This window comes from Nycticebus coucang, chromosome X (genome assembly GCF_027406575.1).
Source record: "Nycticebus coucang isolate mNycCou1 chromosome X, mNycCou1.pri, whole genome shotgun sequence".
Classification (NCBI taxonomy): Eukaryota; Metazoa; Chordata; class Mammalia; order Primates; family Lorisidae; genus Nycticebus; species Nycticebus coucang.
In genome coordinates, this window is record NC_069804.1 from 11,199,346 (window position 1) to 11,227,217 (window position 27,872).

Below are 27,872 nucleotides of genomic sequence, written 5' to 3' on the forward strand. Positions count from 1 at the left end.
ATTTCTGATTTCCCTGTTTTGAATGAGCTCTCTCCTTCCGTTACCAATTTAGATCAGTAATTGTTTATATGTGAGACAGCTATTGATTTTTATGTATTGTTTACATAGCAGAGTGATTTAGTAAAGAGGGATTTGATTTTTACTGCCTGTTTGGTTGTCACTTGCTACGGGATTTGGGGCAAGCCCAATATTTTTTATGTATCAATTCTGGCATGTGTAAAAAATGGGTAATAAGATAGCTACTTCATTTTTTTATTATTTAATGAGATCATAGGTATAAAGCAGTTAAAACAGTATCTGGCTCATAACAAACCCTCAGTAAATGTTACTTTTTATTATACCTAGTAGTTTTGGGCTGATTTTGGGCACCATCGACTTTTCAATGCACTATATAGTAACCCTGATTGTTATCTGCAGATTTCCTCATGCCGAAGTCTGCGTTTTCCAAATTTTTGAGTCTACCTACAAAATGCCCGATACTCAGTTAAGGAAGGAACAACACTCTGGGGCCCAAGCTTTGAGAAGCCAGGCTTCATACTGCACTAGACTGCAAGTGCAGCTGACCCTTTTTAACTAAAGTGAGGGGAACAACTGGTAGTTTCGTCACTGCTGAAAAGCCGGAGTCCCTTCCAGCTGGAAGTAAGACAAAATCAGGTAAATGGAGACTGTCTCTAGACTAGACATAGGACCATGATTCTCACCCTGGGATGTTTTTGCCTCTCAAGGGATAGTTTGCAATGTCTAGAGACATCTGTGATTGTCACAACAAAAAAGGGGGCAGTGCTACTGTCATCCAGTAGGTACAGGGCAGGGATGTTGCCAAACAGTCTACGCCATAACAAAGTGCTGAGATTGAGAAACTCTGCTATAAAAAAGGGAAGAATGATCTATTAGGGTGTTGGGATTTAGACCAGAAATTGCCCCAGTGGTAGAAATAAGAGGAACCTGGTGTTTCTGCAAACTCCATATCTGGGGTGGCTTAAAAAGTCACGCTCCTCCCCCTTCCCCCACCTTGTCATTGTACTTGGAAACTCCAGAGCTGGCAGCCTGGAGTCTCTGTGACTACACTTCCCGCTGCCTATCTCTTCATCTCAGAGGCCTCCAGATACAGGCTCACTCCATGCCATCGAGAAAGGTATTTTAAACATTGGAACGAGCTGGATAATTTAAGTAAGTAGATCTATGTGCCGTCATAAGGGAGTGGGAAAGAGAGGAGTGGAAACCCAAATCATATGCAAAAAAGAAAAAATTTTTAGAATATCAAGAAAAAATGTGGTAGTCTAAAATGTCACTTTTCTTCGAAGATAGAGTTAGACTTTCAGTAACATTAGAAAAATTTGTGGAGTATATCTCTAGTCTATCTAACTTTGAAGAAGTAAATATTATAAATAGATGCTTCAAACACATTTTCAAGCAATGTTCCCAGCATGGCTTTACACTCCAGTATTTTGCTGTCTTTGAAATGTAAAGCTTGATGTGTTCTCTTTATCTTAGTTGAGGCTACTGGGCCCATCTCAAGCTGATCTTGGCACTTCTCATCCTCTGCTGTCTTCAATCAGTCCTCTATATTCCAGTTTGGAAGAAGACTAAAAATGGTAAGAACAGCTAAGAGATCCCTAAAAAGCGTTATCTTTAATTTTTGTTGGAAGAACTCAAACCAGCCAGCAAACGTCATGTTAAAGAATCTGTACTGAGGTTATTTGCTAGGGGGAAATTGCTTCATATTTTATAATCAAGATTCATCAATGGGGCATTCTATAAGAGCTAAATACGTGCTGTAGGGAGGAGGAGCAGATGTTTGAATTGGGGACAGAGCTGACAGGGATCGCACTTCTTCATCCCACATTTCTGGCTTTAAAGCCGTAACGAATCACTGAATTGCTGAAGCTACTTGTGCTTTTCTAGCATATGACATGCTCTGGGGGTGGGGTGGGGAAAGCCTGGACTGGAGTGATGTCCAAGAGAACCAGAGCTGGACAGTAGTTAAAGCGCTGCTGTCAGGACCATCACAAGGAGGAACGAGACTTCAGAGCAGCACGGGGCTCAACTCCCAATATAGCAAGGACCAGTGGGGATTTACAGACCAAGGGGCGGTGGGGGGGGTGGGGGCAGTCAGTGATGGAAAATGACTGAGAAGAAACATCAGGGCTGAGGGGGATTCTAGCTGAACTGACCCAGAAGGATTCTTGCTGAAGGCAGGCCAGGGTGATGAGATGCCACCTGCAGGGTGGTGGGGCATGGGAAATTTGATCACATACCAACAGGGGGCAATTCTCGATAAAATGACTTAGCAGGATTCCTGCACAAATTAGGCAATGCAAAGATGAACCTTATGAGGCCCAGCGGCTGAGGCCCAGCAGCTTAAGAGAGCCCAACTGAAGTTCAGTCCAGAGAGTCTTTGTCAGGGCTGGTTCTCCCAGTCACCCGTGGGTGGGGGAGACGGACTGTGTGCCTGTCATCTGAGCCCTCTGAAACTCAATTTCTCTGACTGTAAAAGGAGCATTAGGATACCTCCCCAAGTGCCTTCTAGTGCCATTACATTATAAGGCTCAAATGACAGAATATTTTTCAAGTGCTTTGGACGTGATTTGATGTGTGAGTTATGAGGTATGCCAAAACTTAATCAGAAACCAGCATCAGTGGCCTCTTTCTGCGACTATTTTGTCACCTAAATCAGACACTTTCTAGATCTGAATGTTGGCCACCAGGCTTATTTCGTGTCTAAGGTCTAATGAAGCGTTAAGCGTGGGGCTGCAGCAAAGGAAACAGCCGCTAACAGTTTCATTTCCTAGAAACCCAGATGTCTGTTTTAATACAAACACATGCCCACATCTGTCCTTGCCCGTTGTAGGATGGCATGGTGGGAATGAGAAAGAGCTCACATTTCTTGACCACATACTACCAGTTAAGCATCACGCTGAGGGCTTGAAACACACGCTTCTACTTCAGCCTCAAAGTAGCCTGTTAGGTAATAATCAGAAAACTGGGGCTTTGAGAGGTTAAGGAGCTTGAGTGGATACGGGCAGCCTGGCTCCAGAAAATGTGCTTGGGACCCCTGAGCACACGCCATTACTCAACAGATGAGCAATAAAGGTGGGCTTGGGCTATGATCACTTACTACTCAAGCACAGAGGGGAAATGGGTGTATCTTTTTTTTTTTGTAGAGACAGAGTCTCACTGTACCGCCCTCGGGTAGAGTGCCGTGGCGTCACACGGCTCACAGCAACCTCTAACTCTTGGGCTTACGCGATTCTCTTGCCTCAGCCTCCCGAGTAGCTGGGACTACAGGCGCCCGCCACAAAGCCCGGCTATTTTTTTGTTGCAGTTTGGCCGGGGCTGGGTTTGAACCTGCCACCCTCAGCATATGGGGCCAGCGCCCTACTCACTGAGCCACAGGCGCCGCCCGAAATGGGTGTATCTTTTCTAAGAAAACCCATGAAAACATTTTTAAAGAGAAGAAATACAAATGGCCAAAAAGCACAGGAAAAATACTCAACCATATTAATAATCATATGTCAGATACCTTTGGTCTAGAAGTTCCACTTCTAGGAATTCTTCTTAAAGAAATGACCATGGACATGGCAAACTATTTACCAACATAGTCTGCGCAGCAGGGCAAAGAAAATATCACATGCCCCATGCTGGGGAGGGGCGAATTGATTGTGCTATACCCATTGCATGGAGTGCTACATAGCCATCAAATCATGTTTTCTTTTCTTTTCTTTTTTTTTTTTTTACAAAGAATACTGAGTAACATAAGAAAGTACTCATGGTATAATGTAAAAAGCAAGTTACAAATTGGTAAATGTCATATATTCCCGATGTTTTTAATGCACATTCTAGACAAGTGCTAGATGCTTATTAAATGTTGGATGATCTGTGATGATGGCTTACATGAGCATGTTACGTATGTCAATTTTACAAAACAGCTCTGCATTATAACCATTCTACCATTAGGAAATCAGAGGCTCAGGAGGTAAAGTGATTTACGGAAGTCAGAGAGCTTCATCTAGTGTGACAGAACAAGGGAGTGCAGTGTGATGATCACAGCTCACTGCAGGCTCGAACTCCTGGGCTCAAGCGATCCTCCAGCCTCAGCCTCCCAAGTACCTGGGACTACAGGCACATGCCACAGTGCCCAGATACATTTTTAAATTTACTTTTGTAGAGATGGGGTTGCTCTGTGTTACTCAGGCTGGTCTCAAACTCCTGGCCCCAAGCAGTCCTCTTGCCGTGGCCTCCCAAAGTGCTGGGGTTACATGTGTGAGACATCTCACCCGACCCAGAGAAAAAGAATTGAAAATCAGATCTTTCTACTGAAAAGCCCAGATTATTCCTAAAAAGCTGCTCGCTGTGTGAAATAGACGCAGGGATGGGAGATTAGTACTAGAAGGGAACGTGCCACAGTGTTAATAGCAGTTAAGCAATTTTAAAAGTAGAGACATCATTCTGCTCTTAAATATAACAAGTTTCTTCATGGCTAAATAAAGGGTTATTAAAGAATCCATTTGTTACATTAACCTAGTCAAATTATTTAAAAATTTGGAAAAAAATTACTTAAAAATTTGGAAGGCTGTGCTAGAATTAAAAACCATCATTGTGAATTAACCAGCCAGTCCCTTTGTACCCCAAATAATTTGTATCTCAGAAGCTTATGAAAGTTTAGAGCTGTGGTTAGCAAACATGGGCCATATCCAGTCTGCCACCTGTTTTTGTATGGTCCACAAGCTGATTGGTTTATATTTTTAAATGGTTGAAAAAGTATCAGAGCAAAATTACTATTTCATGGCATCTACAAGTTACATTAAATTCAAAATTTCAATGTTCATAGATTGTCTTATTGTTTAAGTGTTTGTTTACATATTGTCTCTAAGTGCTTTTGCACCATCATGGCAAAGTACTCAAAGAGTTGTGTATTGTGACAGAGCCTATATGGCTTGCAAAGCCTAAAGTATTTATGGGGTGGCTAACACTTGTAATCCTAGCACTCTGGGAGGCCAAGGCAGGTAGATCGCCCGAGGTCAGGAGTTCAAGACTAGCCTGAGCCAGAGTGAGATCCCATCTCTAAAAATGGCTGGGCATTGTGGAAAGCACCTGTAGTCCCAGCTACTCAGGAGGCTGAGGCAAGAGAATTGCTTGAGCCCAAGAGTGTGAGGTTCCTATGAGCCATGGCACTCTACTGAGGGTGACAAAGTGAGACTCTTATCTCAAAAAAAAAAGAGAAATCTTTATAGGAAAAGGATGTCAATCCATAGTTGTTGTTGTTGTTATTGTTGTTTTTGAGACAGAGCCTCAAGCTGTTGCCCTGGATAGAGTGCTGTGGCTTCACAGCTCACAGCAACCTCCAACTCCTGAGCTCAAGCGATTCTCCTGCCTCAGCCTCCCAAGTAGCTGGGACTACAGGCACCCGCCACAACACCTGGCTATTTTTTGGTTGCAGCCGTCATTGTTGTTTGGCAGGGCTGGGCTGGGTTCAAACCTGCTAGCTCGGGTGTATGTGGTTGGCGCCTTAGCCGCTTGAGCCACAGGCGCCGAGCCGTCAATCCATAGTTTACAAAAACAAGGAGATAGAGTGTATAAGGACGAATAAGATGGAATACCTATGGTTTGGGGTGACTGTTGTGATGCAGAATAGCTGTTGAGTTCCTAATTTATGTTACAGTACTTTATATCATTTTATTCTTTTGGTTTGAAAACTAAATCTGTGGGGCTAAAATAATAGGAAGGAAATGACAAGTCTCTCCTTTTTCAGAAAATGTAAGTGGTTTGCATCCTTGTACTTGAATTGTTATTATATAAATGCAACTTTGATGTTCATGGGATTTACACTTTACAGAGATTAGCCTATAATTAGAAATATTTCAAAATTCACAAAAAGTGGGTCATAAATCTATTGGGGAAATTCCTACCAGAGGCTCGGTCCAAGAAACAAACAGCACTTAGGCAACTTCCCTTAATGACAACAGTGCCTTGCCAGCCTAGGGAGAGGGCACAACACAAGTCTAGTTACCAAAACAATCGCTGTCTATCAACAGGGCCACCGGTCGGTAAATTCAAATTCAAGAGTTTCCAGCAGTCTCCACCCCCTTCCCAGTTCCTTACTTCTTCCCTGCCTCCGTGTTGGGCAGCCAGGCAGAGGGCTCCCCCAGCCCGGCTTCCACGGCTCTGGTCCAGGCGTTCCCTGCCCCAGAAATGCAAATTCTGACATTTCCTTTGAAACTTCTGCAACTTGGCTTTTTCGGCTTTGTAGTCTGGAAAGTTGATGGAAGGAGCAGCTAAGGGCTGGGACTGTCTTTCTCCGAAGGCCACGTGTCAGAGCCCAAGGGGGTACCCCGTGCGCCACTTTCTGACCGGTTGGCTAAGTAAAAGAATGGAGGCAAAAAAAAGGAGCAAATTCTCTCTTAACTCACTGTTAAAATAAAAATAAAAGTGCTCCGCGGGCCTCACATACTCTCCTGGCAAGATGAATTTCCTTTTGTGAACAATTCTGCCTGTTCTGACCGCCCTAATTAACCCCACCCCGCATTCCTTATCTTCTGCCCCCTGGTCACCTAACATCTGATAGCATTTATAGTAGTTTTACATGTTTGTGTTTATTCTTTGGAAAACGTAAACTCTGAAAGAGCAGGGATTTGTTCACTGATGTCTCAAGTCGGGGAAGAGTCCCTGTGGGTGTAGCAGGAATCAATAAATACTTGTGGAATTTTTCCTTTTCCACAATTTCCTTTCGTGTTGGCATGATGAGGTGTTATTTCCTCTACAATTTGATTTTTTTTTTTTTTTGCAGTTTTTGGCCAGGGCCGGGTTTGAACCCATCACCTCCGGTATGTGGGGCTGGTGCCCTACTCCTTCAGCCACAGGCGCTGCCCCACAATTTGATTTTTGTCAATGTTTCAATAAAAACAATACCTATTTTGGGCGGCACCTGTGGCTCAGTCGGTAAGGCGCCGGCCCCATATACTGAGGGTGGCGGGTTCAAACCCGGCCTCGGCTGAGCTGCAACCAAAAAATAGCTGGGTGCTGTGGCGGGCGCCTGTAGTCCCAGCTACTCGGGAGGCTGAGGTAAGAGAATCGCTTAAGCCCAGGAGTTGGAGGTTGCTGTGAGCTGTGTGAGGCCACGGCACTCTACCGAGGGCCATAAAGTGAGACTCTGTCTCTACAAAAAAAAAAAAAAAAAACAACAATACCTATTTTTGTACAGAAGAGTAGAGAAAGATTAGCATCAAAGCAAGAGCTCTCCTCTCCCCACTGAAGTTCCCTTGGTACCCCTGCCCAGAAGAAATTGCTGTCAAAGGGTTCTCATGGATTCTTCCCCACCTTTCTCTACAAATACAAATACAAGGTGGCTATAACGTTTGTGTGCAATTTTATGCACATATATATTCATCATACAGCACCGTATGCTATGTGTTATTTTGGTACTACTTTAACAATCCCCTTTATTTTTTATCAATTAATAGTAGATTGTGCACAGCTTTTCATGTCAGCCCCTATGTCTCTACCACATTCTTTTAAGGAATACTTGCCCTTCCACTACTGGTGGTTTTCCATTTTCTAACCATTCCCAAATTGATGGATTGTCATCTAGTTCTTCTTATTCTTACTATTTCAGAGAGCTGAATCAAACTCATAAAATAGTCTTGTCTGAAGATATATATGCACGGCATAAAAAGATGCACTCGTTTTTTCCCTCCCTGGGTAGACTCCTTAGGTTTCTGGTGCTTTGAAGCTTTGCTTACACCATTTTGAAACAGCAGCAGCCCAAAGTTCTGGGGTCCTGGGAAGACTCCCAGCTGAAGACAGATCCCAGCAGATGAGTTTCAGGGGAGTCTGAAACTCCCTAGAGTTTCCCTAGGGTAAGGGCAAGAGAAAAGGAGCACTGAGGTCAGTTAGCTCAACATCAGTTTGTAAATTGGAAAGTCAAGGTTTAGGAGAATTCATTCAGTAGTAGACCGAGAAGCTGAATCCCGGTCTGATGTTCAGTTCACAAGATGCAAACCTCCACAATAAGTAATCGGAGAAGTCAGACGAACCCTGGTCTTCCTGAGTCTAACTTGTTGCAAACACAAACAGCTTCCCCTCACTTCCTCATTTCTGCTGTTGAGTATTTCCTGTTTCAATACCCATGCTTTTCACTCCTCCACGTGTAACCAGATATTTTTTTACAAGTTTGCAAAGTACTGAAGATAAAAAGGCTACTTGCAAAGTGTGAAATTAGGGACAGCTTAGTAAATACTTTTTTCCTACTAGTAATCGTATCTCTGCAACTGTAAACATTCTGGTGGGAATCTAGTACTGATTTACAATCAGAAGAATTCAATTTTGAATATATGCTTGTGCCCCGCCATCAAAATAATGCATCCAAAGGGATAGATTTTCCCACCTTGAAGAGATGTTTACGCTTTTATTTGAAGGGTAGGCAAGCAGTGCTACCTTTAGGCCTGACTTAGGTCTCACCCCACAATCTCTTATTTTTCTCACTATGGATTTTCCTGACAGCAGAGAGAATCTTTGCTCAAGAGATATGTGCAAAGTTTCTGATGATGAGGCAGCGGAACTATTGGGATCCTAAAGGGGAAGGAATGGTGTCCGACTCATCATCATTCCCCTACTTTGTCTAGCACAATACGTTGTACAGAGTAGATTCTCAATAATGTTTGTTGAATGACTGTGTGAGCATATAATTCTTTATTATGAAGGTAAAGCTCCATGCGCCTTAAAATCTATAAACTCACAAACTGCCTTAATGTAGCATTGCTGGACATTGGATGCAATTCATAAGAAATATATCATCCCTAAAACTGGTCCCACTCAAAACATACCTTTTTTAAATACTTGTAACTTTTTCTTATGAAAACAACCAACAAATCTCCCTTCCCCCCCAAACCCTCAATAACACAAAATAGAAATATTCTAGTGGTAAGTAAGAGCCTTTTAATTGAAAAAGAAATGAACCAAAATGCAGGCACATATTATACCAAGTGCATTTGCTGTGACTGTGAGGCAACTTGAAGATGATTGGCCAAAATTAAATTCAAATCTTAGTTTGAAATTGCATCTCTGATCTCAGCTTCCTCATCAGTACTATGGCAATGGCCTTGATCATATGACTTCAGTGTGAGGGATCATTGGTGTATTCCTGTGTTTGCCTTAGCATCTGACACACGATAAGTAATAAAAGGCAGTCCTTATTTTAAAAAATGATCGTCGAATGGCTACTTAATCTGAATTCCACATTTTCCATTTTAACTAAAGAGGTGATTTACTGAGAGAATAGAAACACCTGTGCATACAAAAATCACACATTCCCATTTTTACCATAATTAGTTTGCTAATTGCATATCCAAATTTACCCAGTATATTTGCATGTGTAATTAGCTATGATTCATTACCAAAGCCAGGCCTTTGGCATGGTGTACACATCAAATTACTGAAATAAGCATGTCTTCAGGCAATCATTGCCAAAAATCAAGCAAAACAAAACAACGTGGATTGTTTATATCAGGTGAAAAAACAGACCTGGCTTAATGCTTAGCTCTTACATTTTAAAATAACATTAGTTAAAGATAAAGTCACAGCTTAAGTCTGAAGCAGTTACTTCCTAATGGTTTGAAAGGGGGAAATTTCCTTTCCACACTTAAGTAAATTTCCATTGGAATGAAGGAAGATTTCTCATTTTTAAGCCATCCTCTCAAAAATACCTTTTAAGAAAAAAAAATATCTTTTAAGTTGGGGAGCCTAAAAGGTATACTTTCTTTTTAAATGACACATTTAGAAAGGTTTTTTTCTTTTTTTTTTTTTTTGTAGAGACAGAGTCTCACTTTATGGCCCTCAGTAGAGTGCCGTGGCCTCACACAGCTCACAGCAACCTCCAACTCCTGGGCTTAAGCGATTCTCTTGCCTCAGCCTCCCAAGCAGCTGGGACTACAGGCGCCCGCCACAACGCCTGGCTATTTTTTGGTTGCAGTTTGGCCGGGGCCGGGTTTGAACCCGCCACCCTCGGTATATGGGGCCGGCGCCCTGCTCACTGAGCCACAGGCGCCGCCCGAGAAAGGCTTTTTCATTGAGTTCATTTATTTCCCCTTCTGCCCTTGAGCAGAGCCCAACTTTATCACTGCAGCTTCTCTTCCTTCTGGCATGGATCTTGGAATGCAAACTTGCTGGTATCTCTGAGTTCCGGGCTTCCTGTATAGCCGGCGTGGACAGCCAAGAGACATCTTGCTCGGCATAGAGCATTCCAAAGGCCATTGGGACTTGGGCTCATCTATTGAGCAAAGGACAAGGATAGCCCCGTCATGGCTGTGTCTGTTCCCAGGAGAGACAAATGAGCTCTGTGCTTTCATTACGGTTTCATGTTCAGAGGTGCAGAGCTGCCGAGAACAAGGATGATGAATGACTCCTTCTGCAGCCCCTCTTCCTGTGCCCTTCCAGCAATACCATTTCCCTTTCTTCTGTGGCACTTTCACCACTCCCACTTTGCCTTTAAAGGTCCCAGCCTTTCCTGGTGTCTCCTCATCCCCTTATCACAATCGGATCCTCAGGGGGAAAAAGCCTCTCTGGTTACAATAGTTTAATATGAGTCTCCTAGGGGATTTGAAGTTCAAAGTCTTGATTTACTCAGCAAGTATTCATCTTGCTCTCACTCTCTGCCAGGCACTATAATGATGGAGTGCACATAAAGACAAGGTTTTCAGACCTCAGAGTGTTCGCTACCTGTGGGGGGAGGTGGCTGAGTTGACTTCTCAAGAGGCTAAGAGTGCAAGCTCTGTACCTCAGTCCCCCGGGTCTCACCCCAGGCAAGTTCCATCACGCCTGCACTTCCCTTTCCTCCTTGAAAATGAGTTTCTGCATTCTAGTTAGTTACAATCTAAATGGTTACGTACCTATGTAATATCCTCAATTTGGCCCCAAATATTTACCATCTGGCCCTTTACAGAAAGTTTGCCAACCTTTGGTCTCTAGACCATTCATAATCCTTTTTCTCAGCAGCTCTGCACCTTTGAACATGAGTATCTTTTTTTTAAAGAGATACTACATCACCCTCAGTAGAGTGATGTGGCATCACAGCTCACAGCAACTTCAAACTCCTGGGCTGAAGTGATTCTCTTGCCTCATCTTCCCAAGTAGCTGGGACTACAGGCCCCCACCACAATGCCTGGCTAGTTTTTTGTTGTTGTTGTTGTTGTTGTTGTGGTCACTGCTGTTTAGCAGGCCCGGGTCAGGTTCGAACCCACCAGCCCTGGTGCATGCGGCCAGCGCCCTAATCACTGAGTTGCGGGCGCCGAACCTAATGGAACTTTTTGTGATGATGAAAATGTTCTACGTCTGTACCCTTGAACACAGGAACCTAATGCGGCATTTTGAGCCCTTGAGATATAGCTAGTGTGATGGGAAGATTGAATTTTAAAATTGTATTAAATTTAAATTAATTTAAATTTTAAAAACTGCATGTGACTGGTGGCTATCCCATTAGAGCAGCTCTAGACAATTTTAAGTCTAAATATTCTGTGTTCTGTCAATGCTCCCATCTCTCGATCTAATCAGCTACCCTGAGGCTGCATGAATCAAGGGGAAGGCAACATTCTCAACCAGATTTCTGCCCTGGCCTGGACCGGCTTTCCTTGTCTGCCAGAAATGCTTCATGGAAAGTGCTTGAAAATGCATGCGGGCGCACACTTACTTCTTCTAGGGCTGCTTCTTTGGCTCACTCCATTACATCTGCTTTAGTTTGGAATGAAGTATAGTAGTTGGCTTTCTCAACTCTGCAAGAAAGTCTTGTTCAACTTAGAATTCAGGGCTACAGGCAGAGAAAACCTCTCTCAGCAAAGCTCTATTTCCTTGCATCCCTGCTTGTGAACTGGCTACCTTCAGCCCTATATCATATCTCTCATAAGACTGCTAAAAACAGTAAGATGCCACCAACACGCATCACCATTATGAACATTGCCCAGCCTTTTTCCCTAAGAGTAAAGTCATAGCTGGCAGGAGTTCTGGCCTCCAAGATAGCATAGGTGACAGTTTTATCAAATATCTTATGTGGCATGACATGAGCCATCAGCTTGCCAACCTCTGATATCTTTCTTGCCCCTAGCCTGGTGACATTAGCATCACATATTTTAGATTCTCTCATGGTCAGAAATTTCTTTCCAAATTCCTTTTTATTTTGAGACAAGGCCTCACTCTGTCGCCTGAGCTGGAGTGTACTGGCATGATGATAGCTCATTGTAGCCTCCAACTCCTGTGCTCAAGTGATCCTCTGTCTTGGCCTCCAGAATTGTTGGAACTACAGGCATGTGCACCACACCCAGCTAATTTTTAAATTTTTTTTAGAGATGGGGTCTTGCTATGTTGTCCAGGCTGGTTTCAAACTCCTAGCCTCAAGCAATCCTCCCATCCTGGGCTCCCAAAGTGCTGGATTTATGGGTGTAAGTCATTGCACCTGGCTTACTTCCAGATTCTATACTGGTTAAAATCACTTTTGCAGTTGTGCAATAAAAAATCCAATTAACACTGGCTTAGAATAACAATTTTCTGATTTCTTGTAAACTCCTGAAAGTCAGCAGTTCAGAGTTATTATCTCTGCTCTGCTCTGTAATAAAAGGAAGGATCTGGATTGTTGCTCCACCATCCTAGCACATTTTCCTCACTTGCATCATCCATGATGTTTGGCTACATCATTAACATTATGAGAAGCCAGATGGAAGTTGACAGGACAAAGAGGAACAACCCCACCATTTAAGGACGTGTCCCAGAAATTGCATGCCTCACTTCCCCTCCCAGCCCATTGGCTATATCTTAGTTATACAGCCATGCTTAGATGCAGGGGAGTCCGGGAAATAGAATTTTTTTTAGAGTGGCATATGCCCAACTACAAATGGAGGTTCTAGTACCATGAGATGAGAGAAAGGGGGAAAAGATGTTGGGAGAAATATATCAGTCTCTATTAGGATATGAAAAGAATTAACTGGAAGTATCAGAAAATACCCTATGGAATAAGAGCAACGTACAGTTAAGCAACACGTATACAAGTGTCAGTATCTTGTCTGGAAAGACCTAATGGTTTTTCAGAGACTACGTATCTCCTGGTCCTAGTAGGTGTCCAATACATATCTGTCAAATGAAAGAATGAACATGAGTCAGTGGGATCCTTGGTATAATTCCTAGCTAAGGAATTGTTGGGGAGTTGTCTGTTCCAGACCCATTATCTTGGTCAAAGAGGGTTATCTGGCTCTTTGATGTGTGCCATATTGTTGTTCAATGTCTGTCTTTTTTTTTTTTTTTAAAGAAACAGGATCTCATTCTGTTGCCCAGGCTGGAGTCCAGTGGCACAATCATAGCTCACTGCAGCCTCCAACTCCTGGGCTCAGGTGATCCTCCTGTCTCAGCTTCCCAAGTAGCTGGGAGTACAGGCACGAGGTGTCATGACCAGCTATTTTTTGTTTTGTAGGGATGGGTCTTGCTACATTGCCCAGGCTGGTCTTGAACTCTTGGCCTCAAGTAATTCTTCTGCCTCAGCCTCCTGAAATGCCAGGATTATAGGCATGAGCCATGTGGCCATCACTCTCTGGCATAGTCTTCTCCTAGTCACAGAGCCTGCCTCAGAGGGGTACATGTGTGGTGCTCTACCATGCCAGGACTAGGACCCTGTTCTTCCAACCCTTAAACCCAGAGTTCTTTTTACTACCTCATGTGTAATTAGTGCAATGAGAGATGAGAGGAGGGAGCAATTACTTCTGTCTGCTTTGATCCCAGAAGATTTTTTTGGAGAGGGTGGATTTGAACTGGGCATTAAAAAAACAGAGCATCTTAAACCCTACCCACAAACCACCTACCCGCCACCAAGGCATCCCTGGTCAGATAGAATAGATAGAAATGTGACCCCTGTTGCGTCTGGGGGTATAGTCCAAAGGAACCTACTCTTAAGGAGAACTTGCTTTAGAATAGTTTGCTTTACTCACCATTCACACATGCATGCATGCGTTCTTTCATTCATTATCTAGCAAACGTAATGGAATTCTAATTAAGTACCAGCCATTGTTTTACACAGGACACACAAAATGGTGCTGTCAAGGAGCATACATTCTCATGCAATAGACATTAAATAAGTATATAAATTAGCAAGAGAGTTTCTGATTGTGCTAAGGGCTATGAAGGAAATAAAACAGGGTAGTCTAATGCCGGATGCATACACTTCTCTGGGGCTCAGCTGATTAATCTGTGAAATGGAGACAACAAACAATTTCCCAAACCCCAAACTGAAAGCTTTGTCCTAACTCAATTGATTGCAAACATGATATGATGGCAATGCATTTGGAGGTGAATCTTGACCTGAGCTGAATGAGTTATTTATTCTTTTTTTAATCCCACTGAGAGTGGACAATCCTATATATTCAGAAATGTTTGTGTTTTGACTATGGGATGCTGCCCCAGGCCCTGATAGGTATTATATATATAACATAAGGTACAAGCATCATATGACCTTCTAAAATCCGAAAATTTCTGAATTCCAAAACACATCTAGCCCCAAAGATTTTGGATAAAGGATTGCAGGTCTATAGTACCCCTCTCATGAGGGTATGGTGAGGATTAAACGAGTTTATATATGAGGTCTAACAATTAAGTTTGCAAACTCATCCTAGAAAAAGGGCTAGAACCTCATTGCTGAATATCACCTTGGTCAACTTCCTTGTACTCCCCTTGGGAAGCTGTGCACCGATGGCTTTATTTTTCTTCAACTAAACTTCCTTCATTTTAGAGCCTCTGCTTTCCCTTATTGCAAAAATACTTGAATGAGGCACATCCTGGGGAAACTCAGCTGTGCACCGATGCCAATGCCAACCCTTTAACGAGATTTTGTAACTCTTTTTCTGAAATGACCCACAGAGTATGACAATTAAGTTCGGGAACTTGCCACCTTGTGCTTACATGGGCAGCACAGTCCAAAGGACTCTGTAAGGCTTCGTACCTTCGGTACATGAGTGTCTCGCAGCTACGTTTGTGTTGATGCGTGGCGGTGTCTTGCTGAGTGGCGTTCGTTATTGTTGCATGTTTTTGTGTGTTGTATAATGACAGCTCTGATGGCCATTCCAGAAAAAGAGTTCCAAAATTGCTTTGAAGGGTGGACCAGGCACTGACAAATGGTGCACCTCAAAAGTGACGGTAGTGGTATTCAGCAATGAAGTACGTAGCACTTTTTCTAGGATGAGTTCTTGCGCTTAATTTTCTGACCTTGTAGGTAAAGCACTTAAAATGGTGCTGGGCATATGGCAAGTGCTACTTGAGTTAACTACTACCGCTGTCATTGTCACTATTCTTACGTGGGAGGGTATTTAGATAAGTTGGTCAGGGAAGGCCTCTCTGGAGGATGTGTCACCTGAGCAGAGAACTAAGGGGTGGTAATGAGCTGGCCATGGGAAAAGGACAAGAAAGATGAATTTAGGAAGAGGAAACAGCAAGTGCCAAGACTGAGGTGGTTACAAGTCTGACTCGAATGCAGAACAGAAAACAGGCCAGATGGCTGATGTAAAAAAGGGGAAAGAGGGTTCAAGGTCAGAGGGATAGGACTGGAGTCAGAACATGTGTGATATTTACAATGGTAAAGACTTTGAATTTCATTCGAAGTGTGATGGGAAGTTGTAGCTGATTCGATTCAGGTTTATAAAGAATGATCTGATGCTGTTGTATGAACAAATTGTAGAGGAGAAAGGGCGGCAGGGAGACAGATTTGGACTCCATTGCATGGTCCTGGTGAGACATAACAACTAACCGGAGTAGGGAGATGGTAGGAGATGGGGAAAAAAGCAGACAAGTGAAGGGGAAAAAGTTGAAAACTAAGCAGGAAAAAAATTTTCTGCTGAATTTGACATTCTAACTGATGTCAGTGTGTCGATGCTAAGAATTTCATAATCATTATCTCAGTTGTTTAGGCAGTGATGTGCTGGCCCCAGTTCTTGCAGTCTTGCAGGAGCAACTCTGTAACCAGTGATGTCATGCTAGTAGCTCAAAATGGGCCATGCTGGGAATATTTGCACTACAGAAATTGACGAATACTACAGGACTTGACAAATCAGGGAGCTTTGGGGGATGAGAGGAAAAGCCTATCATTAAACATTTATGAGCACACCACTGGTTAAGATGGCTTTATTTTTCTTCAACTAAACTTCCTTCATTTTAGAGCCTCTGCTTTCCCTTATTGCAAAAATACTTGAATGAGGCACATCCTGGGGAAACTCAGTTTGATGACTGCTGTTTCAATCACTTCATGTGTTTAACTCAGGTGATTCAAGGATCCTCTCACTTCTTTCCAGGGTCTCATCTGAGTTCATGGGAATGGGATGGGAAGAGAGTACCTGGTTCATGATTGGCCTTTACCCATTCAGCCCCCTCTGGAATACAACTCACTTCCCTCTTCTGCAACATCACTCTTAGCCTATTACCTATTATCTTCTAATTGTGAGATCCATGAATCCGCCATGTCTTACAGATGTGGGGGTCAGGGTCTCAAATCCTATTATCAGGGACTGTACAAATGGTTGGAAGACTTTGCAAGGCATGATAAAAAGCTTGAGCTCATGCTGTAAAAAATAGAATTAAAAAAAGAAAATCGGGCGGCGCCTGTGGCTCAAGGAGTAGGGCTCCGGTCCCATATGCTGGAGGTGGCGGGTTCAAACCCAGCCCCGGCCAAAAAAAAAAAAAAAGAAAAGAAAATCATTTTAAGGATTTCGGAATAAGATAGCGATCAATTAAGGTTTGGGAACAGAGTGGATTAGGAGGGTGAGAACCTGGGACAAGGATGAGGCTTGGTAGTGGACCAAGGGTGGAGGAAATCTCAGTTGATGCTGCGTCAGCTAAAACGGCAGAGCAAGGGGAATGCTGCAAAGAACAAAGGAGGTAAGTGGGACTCAGTGGATAGTTTCAAAGATGGTAAGGAAGAGACAGGGTGACGAAAGGGAAAAAAAGGTTTGGTGCCTGTAGCTCAAGCAGCTAAAGTGCCAGCCACATATACCAGAGACATACAGCAGAGCTGGTGGGTTCAAATCCAGCCCAGGCCCGCCAAACAACAATGACAACTACAACCAAAAAATAGCCGGGTGTTGTGGCGGGCACCTGTAGTCCCAGCTACTTGGGGGGCTGAAGCAAGAGAATCGCTTAAGCCCAGGATTTGGAGGTTGCTGTGAGCTGTGACGCCACAGCATTCTACCCAGGGCAATAGCTTGAGGCTCTGTCTCAAAAAAAAAAAAAAAGGGGGGGGGGAGATGACTTTGTACCTCTAACTCCAACAAACTTTAAGCATGTAAACATAGCTGGAAAAGCCTTTTGAGATGCTTCTGAGCTATCTTGCATTGGAAAAAAGAAAGCTGAGGGAAAATTGCTTATTTATCTCCCATTAGAGGAATTGAGGGCAGTAGGCGTTTGGTTTCTTAGATATCAATATGATTGGCTGATCCAGTCACTGGGAGGACAAAAGCATTAGTTGAGCTAAAGAAGCCCATGGTAGAGACCCAGACTGGACCATTCCATGTATACGTACTAATTAAACTGAAACGAGTGTTCTGGAATAAAATATTAATAGCAATCTTGAAACTTGAGAGCAAGTCCATGGTGAAATCACTCTCTAAGGCAGAGCCAGTTGAAGGTCATATGGTGATTATCAAAGCTCTTTGGTGCTTCTCATATTCCCTTTTAAGGTCTTTGCCTCAAGGTCCCAGGGTCTGTCATGCTAAACCTGGATGCCCAAGTATCACCTGTATGGGCAGGTTCCTATACACCCCAGTTTGCCTGAGAGACTCGTGGCATAATCAGCAACAGCCTCCCCTTCACGCTCGTAAGCACCCTGCTCACCGATGATATGGTCCCTGTGATTCTGCATCACACAGGCAGGGCCCTGACTCTGCTACTCTCTCTCTCTCTAAGTTTATGTAAGGTAAACCCGACGCGTAAAGCAAATGCTCATCCGAAAATCCTCTTCACGATTTTTCCAAGATGGTTTCCAAAAACAATCCAAGAAGACAGCCAGATTACAGAAGGTCAGAGCCAGAATGGCAGCAGTGATGTTTGATAGTCAAATGCCTTGTACTAGTTGAGTGACCTTGAGCAAATCAGTTGATATCGCTGAGCTATGTCTTCATTTGTAAAATGGGAATAATGGATCTCCTTTATTTCCCTACTTAGACTATTTTGAGGCTCAAATATTATTTTTAAAAAACTCTTATAATTTGTACCACGGCAGGCTTACCAAGTAAACATTAATTGCACTAAAGTCTTAACGTGTTGTTCTTCCTAGGTGTGTCTGCATTTTAACATTCCTTCACTGTCCAAATTTCAGACTTTGGCAGCTAATCAATGGCTCTACCATTGTGTTCTATATAACAACAAATAGGAAGATGCTGCTTCTACCATCTTAGAAGTTATTTTGCTAAAAAGCTAAGATGCTAAATGCTAAATATGCAGTTAAATTATCACAAATAACTGGCAAATATAGTGATGGGGGTGCTGTTTAGACAGTTGAGAATTGCATATTTTAAAAACATAGACAAAGAGGCAGCAAATAGGCATTTTCTATTCCGATTCTTGGTATATTTCAGAGCAATAATCTGTTCTTTCTTGTAATTTCAGGTGTTTTCAATGCGGACATTGAAGAGACAATTTCTTATCCTGTTTAACATAATCATCATTTCCAAATTCCTTGGGGCTAGATGGTTTCCTAAGACTCTGCCCTGTACTGTCAATGTGGATTCTCCACATGTGATTGTGGACTGCACAGATAAGAATTTGATGGAAATTCCTGGAGGTATTCCTGCCAATACCACAAACATCACCCTCACCATTAACCACATACCAAACATCTCCCCGGCCTCCTTCCGCGGACTAGACCATCTGGTAGAGATCGATTTCAGGTGCAACTGTATACCTATTCGACTGGGGTCAAAAAACAACATATGTACCAGGAGGCTGGAGATTAAACCCAGAAGCTTTAGTGGACTCACTTCTTTAAAATCCCTTTACCTGGATGGAAACCAGCTTCTAGAGATACCTGAGGACCTTCCACCTAGCTTACAACTTCTGAGCCTTGAGGCCAACAGTATCTTTTCCATCATGAGAGACAATCTAACAGGATTGGCTAACATAGAAATACTCTACCTGGGCCAAAATTGTTATTATCGAAATCCTTGTAATGTTTCATACTCAATCGAAAAAGATGCCTTCCTAAACCTGACGAAGTTAAAAGTTCTCTCCCTGAAAGACAACAATGTGACAGCTGTTCCCACCGTCTTGCCATCTACTTTAACAGAACTCTATCTTTACAACAACATCATTACAAATATCCAAAAAGATGATTTTAGTAACCTCGGACAATTGCAAATTCTTGACCTAAGTGGAAATTGCCCTCGTTGTTATAATGTCCCATTTCCTTGCACACCCTGTGAAAACAGTTCTGCCCTAAAGATCCATCTAAATGCTTTTGATGCATTGACAGAATTAAGAGTTTTACGTCTACACAGTAACTCTCTTCAGTATGTGCCCCCAAAATGGTTTAAGAACATTAAAAACCTTAAGGAACTAGATCTTTCCCAAAATTTCTTGGCCAGAGAAATGGGAGAGGCCCAATTTTTGCATTTTCTTCCCAATCTGGTCCAATTGGATCTATCTTTCAATTATGAGCTTCAGGTCTATCGTGCATTTATGAATCTGTCAGATACATTTTCTTTACTGAAAAACCTGAGAATTTTGCGGATCAAAGGATATGTCTTTAAAGAGCTGAAAAGCCTGAACCTCTCCCCATTACAAAATCTTCCAAATCTTGAAGTTATTGATCTTGGCACTAACTTTATAAAAATTGCTAACCTCAGCATATTTAAACAGTTTGACAGACTGAAAGTCATAGATCTTTCAATGAATAAAATATCACCTTCAGGAGATTCAAGTGAAGTTTGCTTCAGCTCTAACACCAGAACTTCTGCAGACAGTCCTAGATTCCGTGTCTTTGAATCATTACATTATTTCAGATATGATGAGTATGCAAGGAGCTGCAGGTTCAAAAACAAAGAGACTCCTTCTATCATGCCTTTTGATGACGAGTGCCACCAGTATGGGCCGACCTTGGACCTAAGTAGAAATAATATCTTTTTTGTCAAGGCCTCTGATTTTGACAATCTTATTTTCCTCAGATGCCTAAACTTGTCGGGAAATACCATTGGCCAAACTCTCAATGGCAGTGAATTCAAGCCTTTAAAAGAGCTGAGATATTTGGACTTCTCTAACAACCGGCTGGATTTACTCTACTCAACAGCATTTGAGGAGCTTCACAAACTGGAAGTCCTAGATATAAGTAGTAACAGCCATTATTTTCAATCAGAAGGAATTACTCACATGCTAAACTTTACCAAGAACCTAAAGTTTCTGAAGAAACTGATGATGAATGACAATGACATCTCTACCTCCACCAGCAGGACCATGGAGAGTGAATCGCTTATAACTCTGGAATTCAGAGGAAATCACTTGGATATTTTATGGCGAGATGGTGATAACAGATACTTAAAATTCTTCAAGAATCTGGTAAAATTAGAGAAATTGGACATCTCTAAAAATTCTCTGAGCTTCTTTCCTCCTGGAGTTTTTGATAGCATGCCCCCAAAGCTAAAGAATCTCTCCTTGGCCCACAATGAGCTAAAATCCTTCAATTGGGGAAATCTCCATTTTCTGAAGACACTGGAAACTTTGGACCTTAGCCACAACCACCTGACGACTGTCCCTGAGAGATTATCCAACTGTTCCAGAAGCCTCAAGAAACTTATTCTTAAGCATAATCAAATCAGGAATCTGACTAAGCATTTTCTACAGGATGCTTTTGAGTTACGACATCTGGACCTCAGTTCAAATAAAATCCAAGTTATCCAAAAGAGTAGCTTCCCAGAAAATGTCCTCAACAACCTGGAGATGTTGCTTTTGCATAATAATCCATTTCTATGCACCTGTGATGCTGTGTGGTTTGTCTGGTGGGTTAACCATACAGAGGTGACTATTCCTTACCTGGCCACAGAAGTGACTTGTGTGGGGCCAGGAGCACACAAGGGCCAGAGTGTCGTCTCTCTGGATCTGTATACCTGTGAATTAGATCTGACTAACCTGATTCTGTTCTCATTTTCTGTATCTGCAGCTCTTTTTCTCATGGTGGTTACAACAGCAAGTCACCTCTATTTCTGGGATGTATGGTACAGTTACCATTTTTGTAAGGCCAAGATAAAGGGGTATCAGCGTCTGACATCACCAGACTCTTGCTATGATGCTTTTATCGTGTACGACACTAAAGACCCAGCTGTGACAGACTGGGTTTTGGACGAGCTGGTGGCCAAATTGGAAGATCCAAGAGAAAAACATTTTAACTTATGTCTTGAAGAAAGGGACTGGTTACCAGGGCAGCCGGTCCTGGAAAACCTTAGCCAGAGCATACAGCTTAGCAAAAAGACAGTGTTTGTGATGACAGACAAGTATGCAAAGACTGAGAATTTTAAGATAGCATTTTACTTGTCTCATCAGAGGCTCATGGATGAAAAAGTAGATGTGATTATATTGATATTCCTTGAGAAGCCCCTTCAGAAGTCCAAGTTCCTCCAGCTCCGGAAGAGGCTCTGTGGGAGTTCTGTCCTTGAGTGGCCAACAAACCCACAGGCTCACCCGTACTTCTGGCAGTGTCTGAAAAATGCCCTGGCCACGGACAATCATGTGGTGTATAGTCATGTGTTCAAGGAGACAGCCTAGCCGTTCTTGGCAAGAGGGACTGCCTAGCTTACAGAGGATATGCCTGGCTGCCTAGATTTGCTCATAAATGTCTCACCAAAAGAGTGTTTTCAAATTCTCCAAAGAGCTGGGATTGCCCATATTACAAGGGAGTCACCAGTGCCTGACAAAGAAGTTAGAAAGATAGGATTTATATGATGCATTGGGTCTTCTTTCTCATCTCTCTCTGTCTCCATTTGCACTTGGGTCTCTCCCTTCAGATCACATATAAAATGGGAGAAAGGTACAAGCAGAAAACCTGGGGCTCTGATTCGCCTGTAATTGGGTAATTAAATATACACACGATTATGAAATTGAGAAGAACCACTCTTCTACCCTGAAGAAGTACTGGTATGTTCAGAAATAGGGTAAAAAATGCTCAAGCTCTATCTGCATGGCACCAAAATGTACCAGAGTTAGTTTAGTGAAATAAAAACCCAGCTAACTTGCCAGGTGCAGTGGCTTGTGCCTGTAATCCTAACACTCTGGGAGGCCGAGGTGGGTGGATTACTTGAGCTTAGGAGTTCAAGGCCAGCCTGAGCAAGAGGCAGAACCCATTTCCACTTTAAAAAAATAGAAAAACTAGCCGGGTGTGGTGGTACATGCCTGTAGTTGCAGCTACTTGGGAGGCTGAAGCAAGAGGATCGCTTGAGCCCAAAAGTTTGAGGTTGCCATGAGCTATGATGATGCCATGACACTCTACCCAGGGTGACAGTGAGACTCTGTCTCAAAAAAAAAAAAATACTAATAAAATAAAAATAAACAAGTTAACTACTCAAACAATTATTTCCGTATCATCTAGCGCCCCCTTCTGTGCAGACCAAGTGTTGGTGGTGCCTCTGGCTCTTTTCCTTTGGGCTTACTGTTGGGTTCCATAGGAAAACAGCGAGGACCAAGTTTATCATCAATAGATATGGTCCACTTACAAATGGAGAAACATTTAAATGATCTGCCTTTATACAAAGCGACCCTCTTCCCCTTTGATGGTAATTTGCCTGCTACATGTTTCTTTTTGCACTGCAAAGTATTATAACCAAAGTAAAGTTCCCTCATCCAATGATCTTTCGATGTTTTGTTGAGTAATGCCATAAATGTTAAATATCTACAACCTTGATGCACCAACATAGATGGTTTTCATGGCAAGCCCTGAAGGTGGACGCCAAGAACATGTACTTATTAGTTACAATTTTATCAGGTATGACAATTATTTGAAAGACAAGTATGTGGATTCCTTTCCCTTTTTTTGAGGTGGGGAGAAACTGAGGTTACAGGCCTTAATATCGACAAAGCTTCAGTTTTGACCTTCAGCTTTCATATTCAAAAACAACAGAAAAGATAATGACATTCTTAAGACACACATACTTTCAAATGGGTATACATTCATGTAAGTTCAACATTAGAAACCTGACCAATTTGCTTTATTTCATGAAAGAAATTATCTGCAAATGTGTCTGTGCCATCTGTAAAATACAGGGTTCCCCAAAGCTCTCCCCTAAAGTTGCCATACATAGGGAAAAGGGGGAAATGTAGCTAAACGTACCTTCATTTACACGATATTCATTTACAACATATTTACAAAATATTCTCACCTCTTTGTAAAATTTTTGTAATGAATATTTTGTAAATAAAGATACGCTTAGCCACAATTTCCCATTTGTCCTACATATGGTGACTGTAGAGGCAGTTTGGGGGATAGCAGGTGGTGTGCATGGGTTCAGATCCTAAAGCATTAGCTTGGAGACACTGTATTTCTGTCATATGTGGAAATGCCAAAGGTTTTTCTTTAAGTATGGCCATGAATACACCATATAAATTATTTCCAAAGGACATTTAATCAATTAATAAGGGCCATGAATTCACAAATTAATCCCTAGAATGCATAGAGAGGTAATTAAGTTTCCGGAGTCAACTATTTCACATTTGTAAACTTTGTTGTACTTAATAGGTTCCCTCTTTATTGAAGACAAAGATAATGTCATAATAAATCAGCACTTGGCCACCGTAAAGTTTCTTCTATTAAAACACAGAAATACATAAAATTTGAGCTGTTTTGGTGATTTATAAAACCACGAATCACTTGAAGACAACAAACATCTTCTGAAATTGATTAAGAGGAAGGGAAAATGAAAACAAGGCAACTCAGAAACCCCAGAGTATTTCGACATGAGGTTAAGTATAGTGGTTGGTAGTAGAAAAATAACCAAGGTCGTACCAACAGCTGCGTTTGTTTTTTTTTTTAATTTCTCTATCATCTTGCCAAGTTACTCTTTTGTCTTTCTGAGGGTCTTTGGTGGAGTTTTGTAGGACTCAAGCTGTTTGTAGATGGCTCAGATCAAAAGCCACCACCCCAGGCTACCAGGAGACTGGAACTTTGAGGTGCCCACAATGTTGTGAAGGTAGGTCTTTTCTGCTGACCAGCCTCTGGTGGGCACTGTCCCAGGAGGGACTCCCAGATTCTCCATGAAACCTGCTCCACCAGCTAGGCTGGTCTCCCAGCCCCTTTCAACCTTGGACCTGATGAGGGTGCGTCCTTCCTTCTCAGATACAGCACCTCAGCAAGACTGGGGCATTTTTAGGATCTAAGCCAAGGGAGGCGCTGGGAAAGGCAAAGGTTATGGCTGAGCCAAAGGGAAAACTAGTCTCTGCAGCCTTTTTGAGGGGACAGAGAACGAGTCTGATTACAGCCCATCCCTGAATCGGGCTCCCTCTGCTCCATCCCGGCATCTATTTCCAGCTCTGTGTGTCTGGACGCCCCTTTAGGTCCAGACGGGGTCTTACAGGCAGCCAGGGAATACAGAGCACGTGACAGGAAGCTGTGATGGGGGTAGCAAGGAGTGTGTGATTGGGGGCACGCACTTTATTTTATGACACCTTCTCCCCTACCATAAAACAGACTTTTTATTTCCTTCCTTCTTCTCATCCTAACCTGGGCGAATGAGAACCAAGTTTCACATCCCATTAGTTATTTATGGCCCAATTTAAAAATGCAGCTGAAGTTAGTCGGTTTCCTCCCCTTCTGCACATGCTCAGTGAGTGGGAACACTGGTCATGGGAACCATGGACGTGCACCTCTCTTTGGAGCTTCGGAGTGCCATGCCGCAGGAGTAGTTAGCCATGGCACACGCTGCCGGTGGCATCTGCTGTAAGATGGAGCCCTTGACCCTAAGAAACACTGGGAACTACCAAGGCTGCCAAAAAATCTATACACATTTTAGGAAAGGAAAAACCTGTGTTAAAATTGTACTACTCAATAGATACGGATGACATTTGTTACCTTGTGTATGGTATCTTGTATCCCTTGTCATTGCAGAAGTCAGTTGTGACTGGAGTATTACAATTTTAATACAGTTTTTCCCTTGCGGGAAATGTGGATACATTTTTTTGGGGCAGTTTCTGTATTCTTACCATCTGAAGACAGTAGCCATGTGGGAGGGACACCACCAAGGAACACGATTGAGGACTCTCAAAAAGAGATGCGCTTTACAGAATACCAAGACAGAAACTGTATCCATTTCATGAGGGATCAAGAGATCCCTTCCCATCCTTTATGACCAAGGATCTCCTTCTTGGTCATAAAGGGGAACAAGAGCACTGCCCCATGGACCAACATAGCGAAGGGGAGGAGGAGGGTTAAAAAGAGAAAGTCTGGGTGGCGCCTGTGGCTCAAAGGGGAAGGGCACCAGACCCATATGCTGGAGGTGGCAGGTTCAAACCCAGCCCTGGCCAAAAACCACACACACACACACACACAAAATAAATAAATTAATTAATTAATTAAATTAAATTTTAAAAAAAGGAGAAAAAGTCCCAAGGCCATGGTGAGATTGCGTGGAAAGGGCCCTGCTGGCCAGGGCCACCCATGCTGGCGAGAAGGAAATCACGGCAGGGCAGGTTCCCACTGCTCCAGCTCTTCTTCCCCACCTTTCTTCTTCTGCCTCCCTCTCCCCCCAGTTTCCTTTCTGGTCTAAACACCCACAGGAAGGATCAAAGGAGGCAGCGCTGTTGCAGATGCAGCCTGCTGTTTGGCACTGGTGGTTTTGTCTGCGCTCTTGGTTTAAAACCTATCTCCCTCTGATACACCAAGTAAACCCCCACCTGCTTCGGTGAACATGGCCTTCTACAACTGGCTCAGTGAAACCTTCCCTGGATGACACTGGCTGGACTCTCTGCCACATTCAAATGCATGTTCTTTCTACTTATCTCAACTTTCAGGCATGGGAGTTGACTAGAAACTAGATGGGGGGCGGCGCCTGTGGCTCAGTGACTAGGGCACCAGCCCCCTATATGGAGGGTGGCGGGTTTGAACCCAGCCCTGGCCAAACTGCAATTAAAAAAATAGCCAAGTGGGGCGGCAGGTGCCTGTAGTCCCAGCTACTCGGGAGGCTGAGGCAAGAGAATCACCTAAGCCCAGGAGTTGGAGGTTGCTGTGAGCTGTGATGCCACAGCACTCTACCGAGGGCGACAAAGTGAGACTCTGTCTCTATAAAAAAAAAAAAAAAAGAAAGAAAGAAAAGAAAGAAAGAAAGAAAAGAAACTAGATAGGGCCCATTGCTTTGCCTTTGAGATTCCCCTAATCTTGGCTTGAGATTCATTTCTATTGTACTTGTCATGCTATTTCAGAGGTTGCATGTCTTTCTGTGCTTACCCTTGTCCCCTCTTGGGGATGTATATTCATTAAACATTTTTAAAAAGCTCAAACTTAAAATCACTGAGAAGGTTTGAGTTGCAGTGTCTCACAACAAACACCCTCCAGACATAGTCTGGTAGGCTCCTGAGAGAAAGAGGAAGTCCTAGGCCTTGTGACAGTTTTCGGACATGCCTAGAGCAAAGATGAGGCAGGCAGTGGATTCTACAGAAAAACTGCTCTCAATGTTCTTCTGGCTGGTGGCAACTCCCAGGGCTAAGGCTAGACAGAGACAACCAAATAGGACACCACTTTGCTCTTGGTGACATATTATGACACTGCTTGACTTCTCACTGGCCAAGGCGATGCTGTGGGACGTAGATTCCAGGGGGTTTTCTAACAACAAATAGCATGAGTTGATGTCTTGACCAAAAAAAGTTTGTATTAATAATATCTCTACAAACCCGTATCTGAGGCCCATTGATGAGGGGAACCACACTGCCAAGAAGATTACCTCGGGCTGTTTTGGGAGGAGTTGACCCTACCCCAAAACTAAGCTATTGTCCTTCCACTGTCCCTGGGATGATGGCAACATCTGTGGACCAGATCCAAATGTAGTCCTACCAAGCAGGACTTAGTAGCAGGTGACATGCACTAAGTACCTCTTGTCCCTCTTCTACACCTGCGTTTCCCACCATTGATTCAGTTGCCTTTGGACTGAAACATCGTAACTGAAATCCTTGGTTAACTTATAACCCTATTGGATCCTTCTAACACATTACTCCCATCCGTTAACACGTCAGGATGGATTCATCTGTGAGATGATCAACTCTCCAGGCCACTTAAGAAAACAGAACATAGGAAGCACATTCTAAATGGAGAGGATGAATTTTAAAGTAATCCCAACTTGTGCTCCTACTCACAAGGGCAGGCCCACACTGGAAATGACAGGCAAGCAGAAAGTGAGGAGGACGGCAGGAAGAAGGGCCCCAGACAGAGTCAGTGGTATCCTGACAATGTCATTGACCCAAGGGTGGAGGAGGAGAAAAGAAGTCATTCACTGAGCAGCAAATACAAATTAAATGCTTCGTTTATTCCCTTAAATCTTTGCATCACCTCTATGAGGCTGGTATTGTTAATAGTGGCTCCATCTTAAAGATGATGGATTAACTCAGATGTGAAGTGGGATCAGAGAGGTTAAGTCAAATGCTCAAGGTCACAGAGGAAGTAACTGATCCCACCCAAAACTGATTTAGCTCTGTCCCAGTGGTCTATTGGTTCTCCAATTTAACTGGGGAATGGAATCACCTAAGGAGCTTGGAAAGCAGTGAATTCCAGACCCCACACCAGAGATCCCAATCTCTGGGAGCCAGGAATCTGCATTTCTGTAATACATCTAAAGCACAGCAGTTTAGGGAGCACCACATGTTCCTTTGTGACACCAGGGACTGTTAATACAAGGATCAATCCA

At 43.0% G+C, this 27,872-nt stretch overlaps 1 protein-coding gene across 1 annotated transcript; it reads left to right on the forward strand.

Annotated features, from left to right (window-relative positions):
* The first annotated feature begins 1,094 nt into the window (after positions 1 to 1,094).
* TLR7 (toll like receptor 7) lies at positions 1,095 to 22,048 on the forward strand. The gene is made up of 3 exons (XM_053580944.1): positions 1,095 to 1,170; positions 1,495 to 1,595; positions 18,616 to 22,048. Exons 2-3 carry the CDS (start codon positions 1,593 to 1,595, stop codon positions 21,757 to 21,759), a joined length of 3,147 nt encoding a protein of 1,048 aa, XP_053436919.1. The 5' UTR covers positions 1,095 to 1,170; positions 1,495 to 1,592; the 3' UTR covers positions 21,760 to 22,048.
* The last annotated feature ends 5,824 nt before the right edge of the window (positions 22,049 to 27,872 follow it).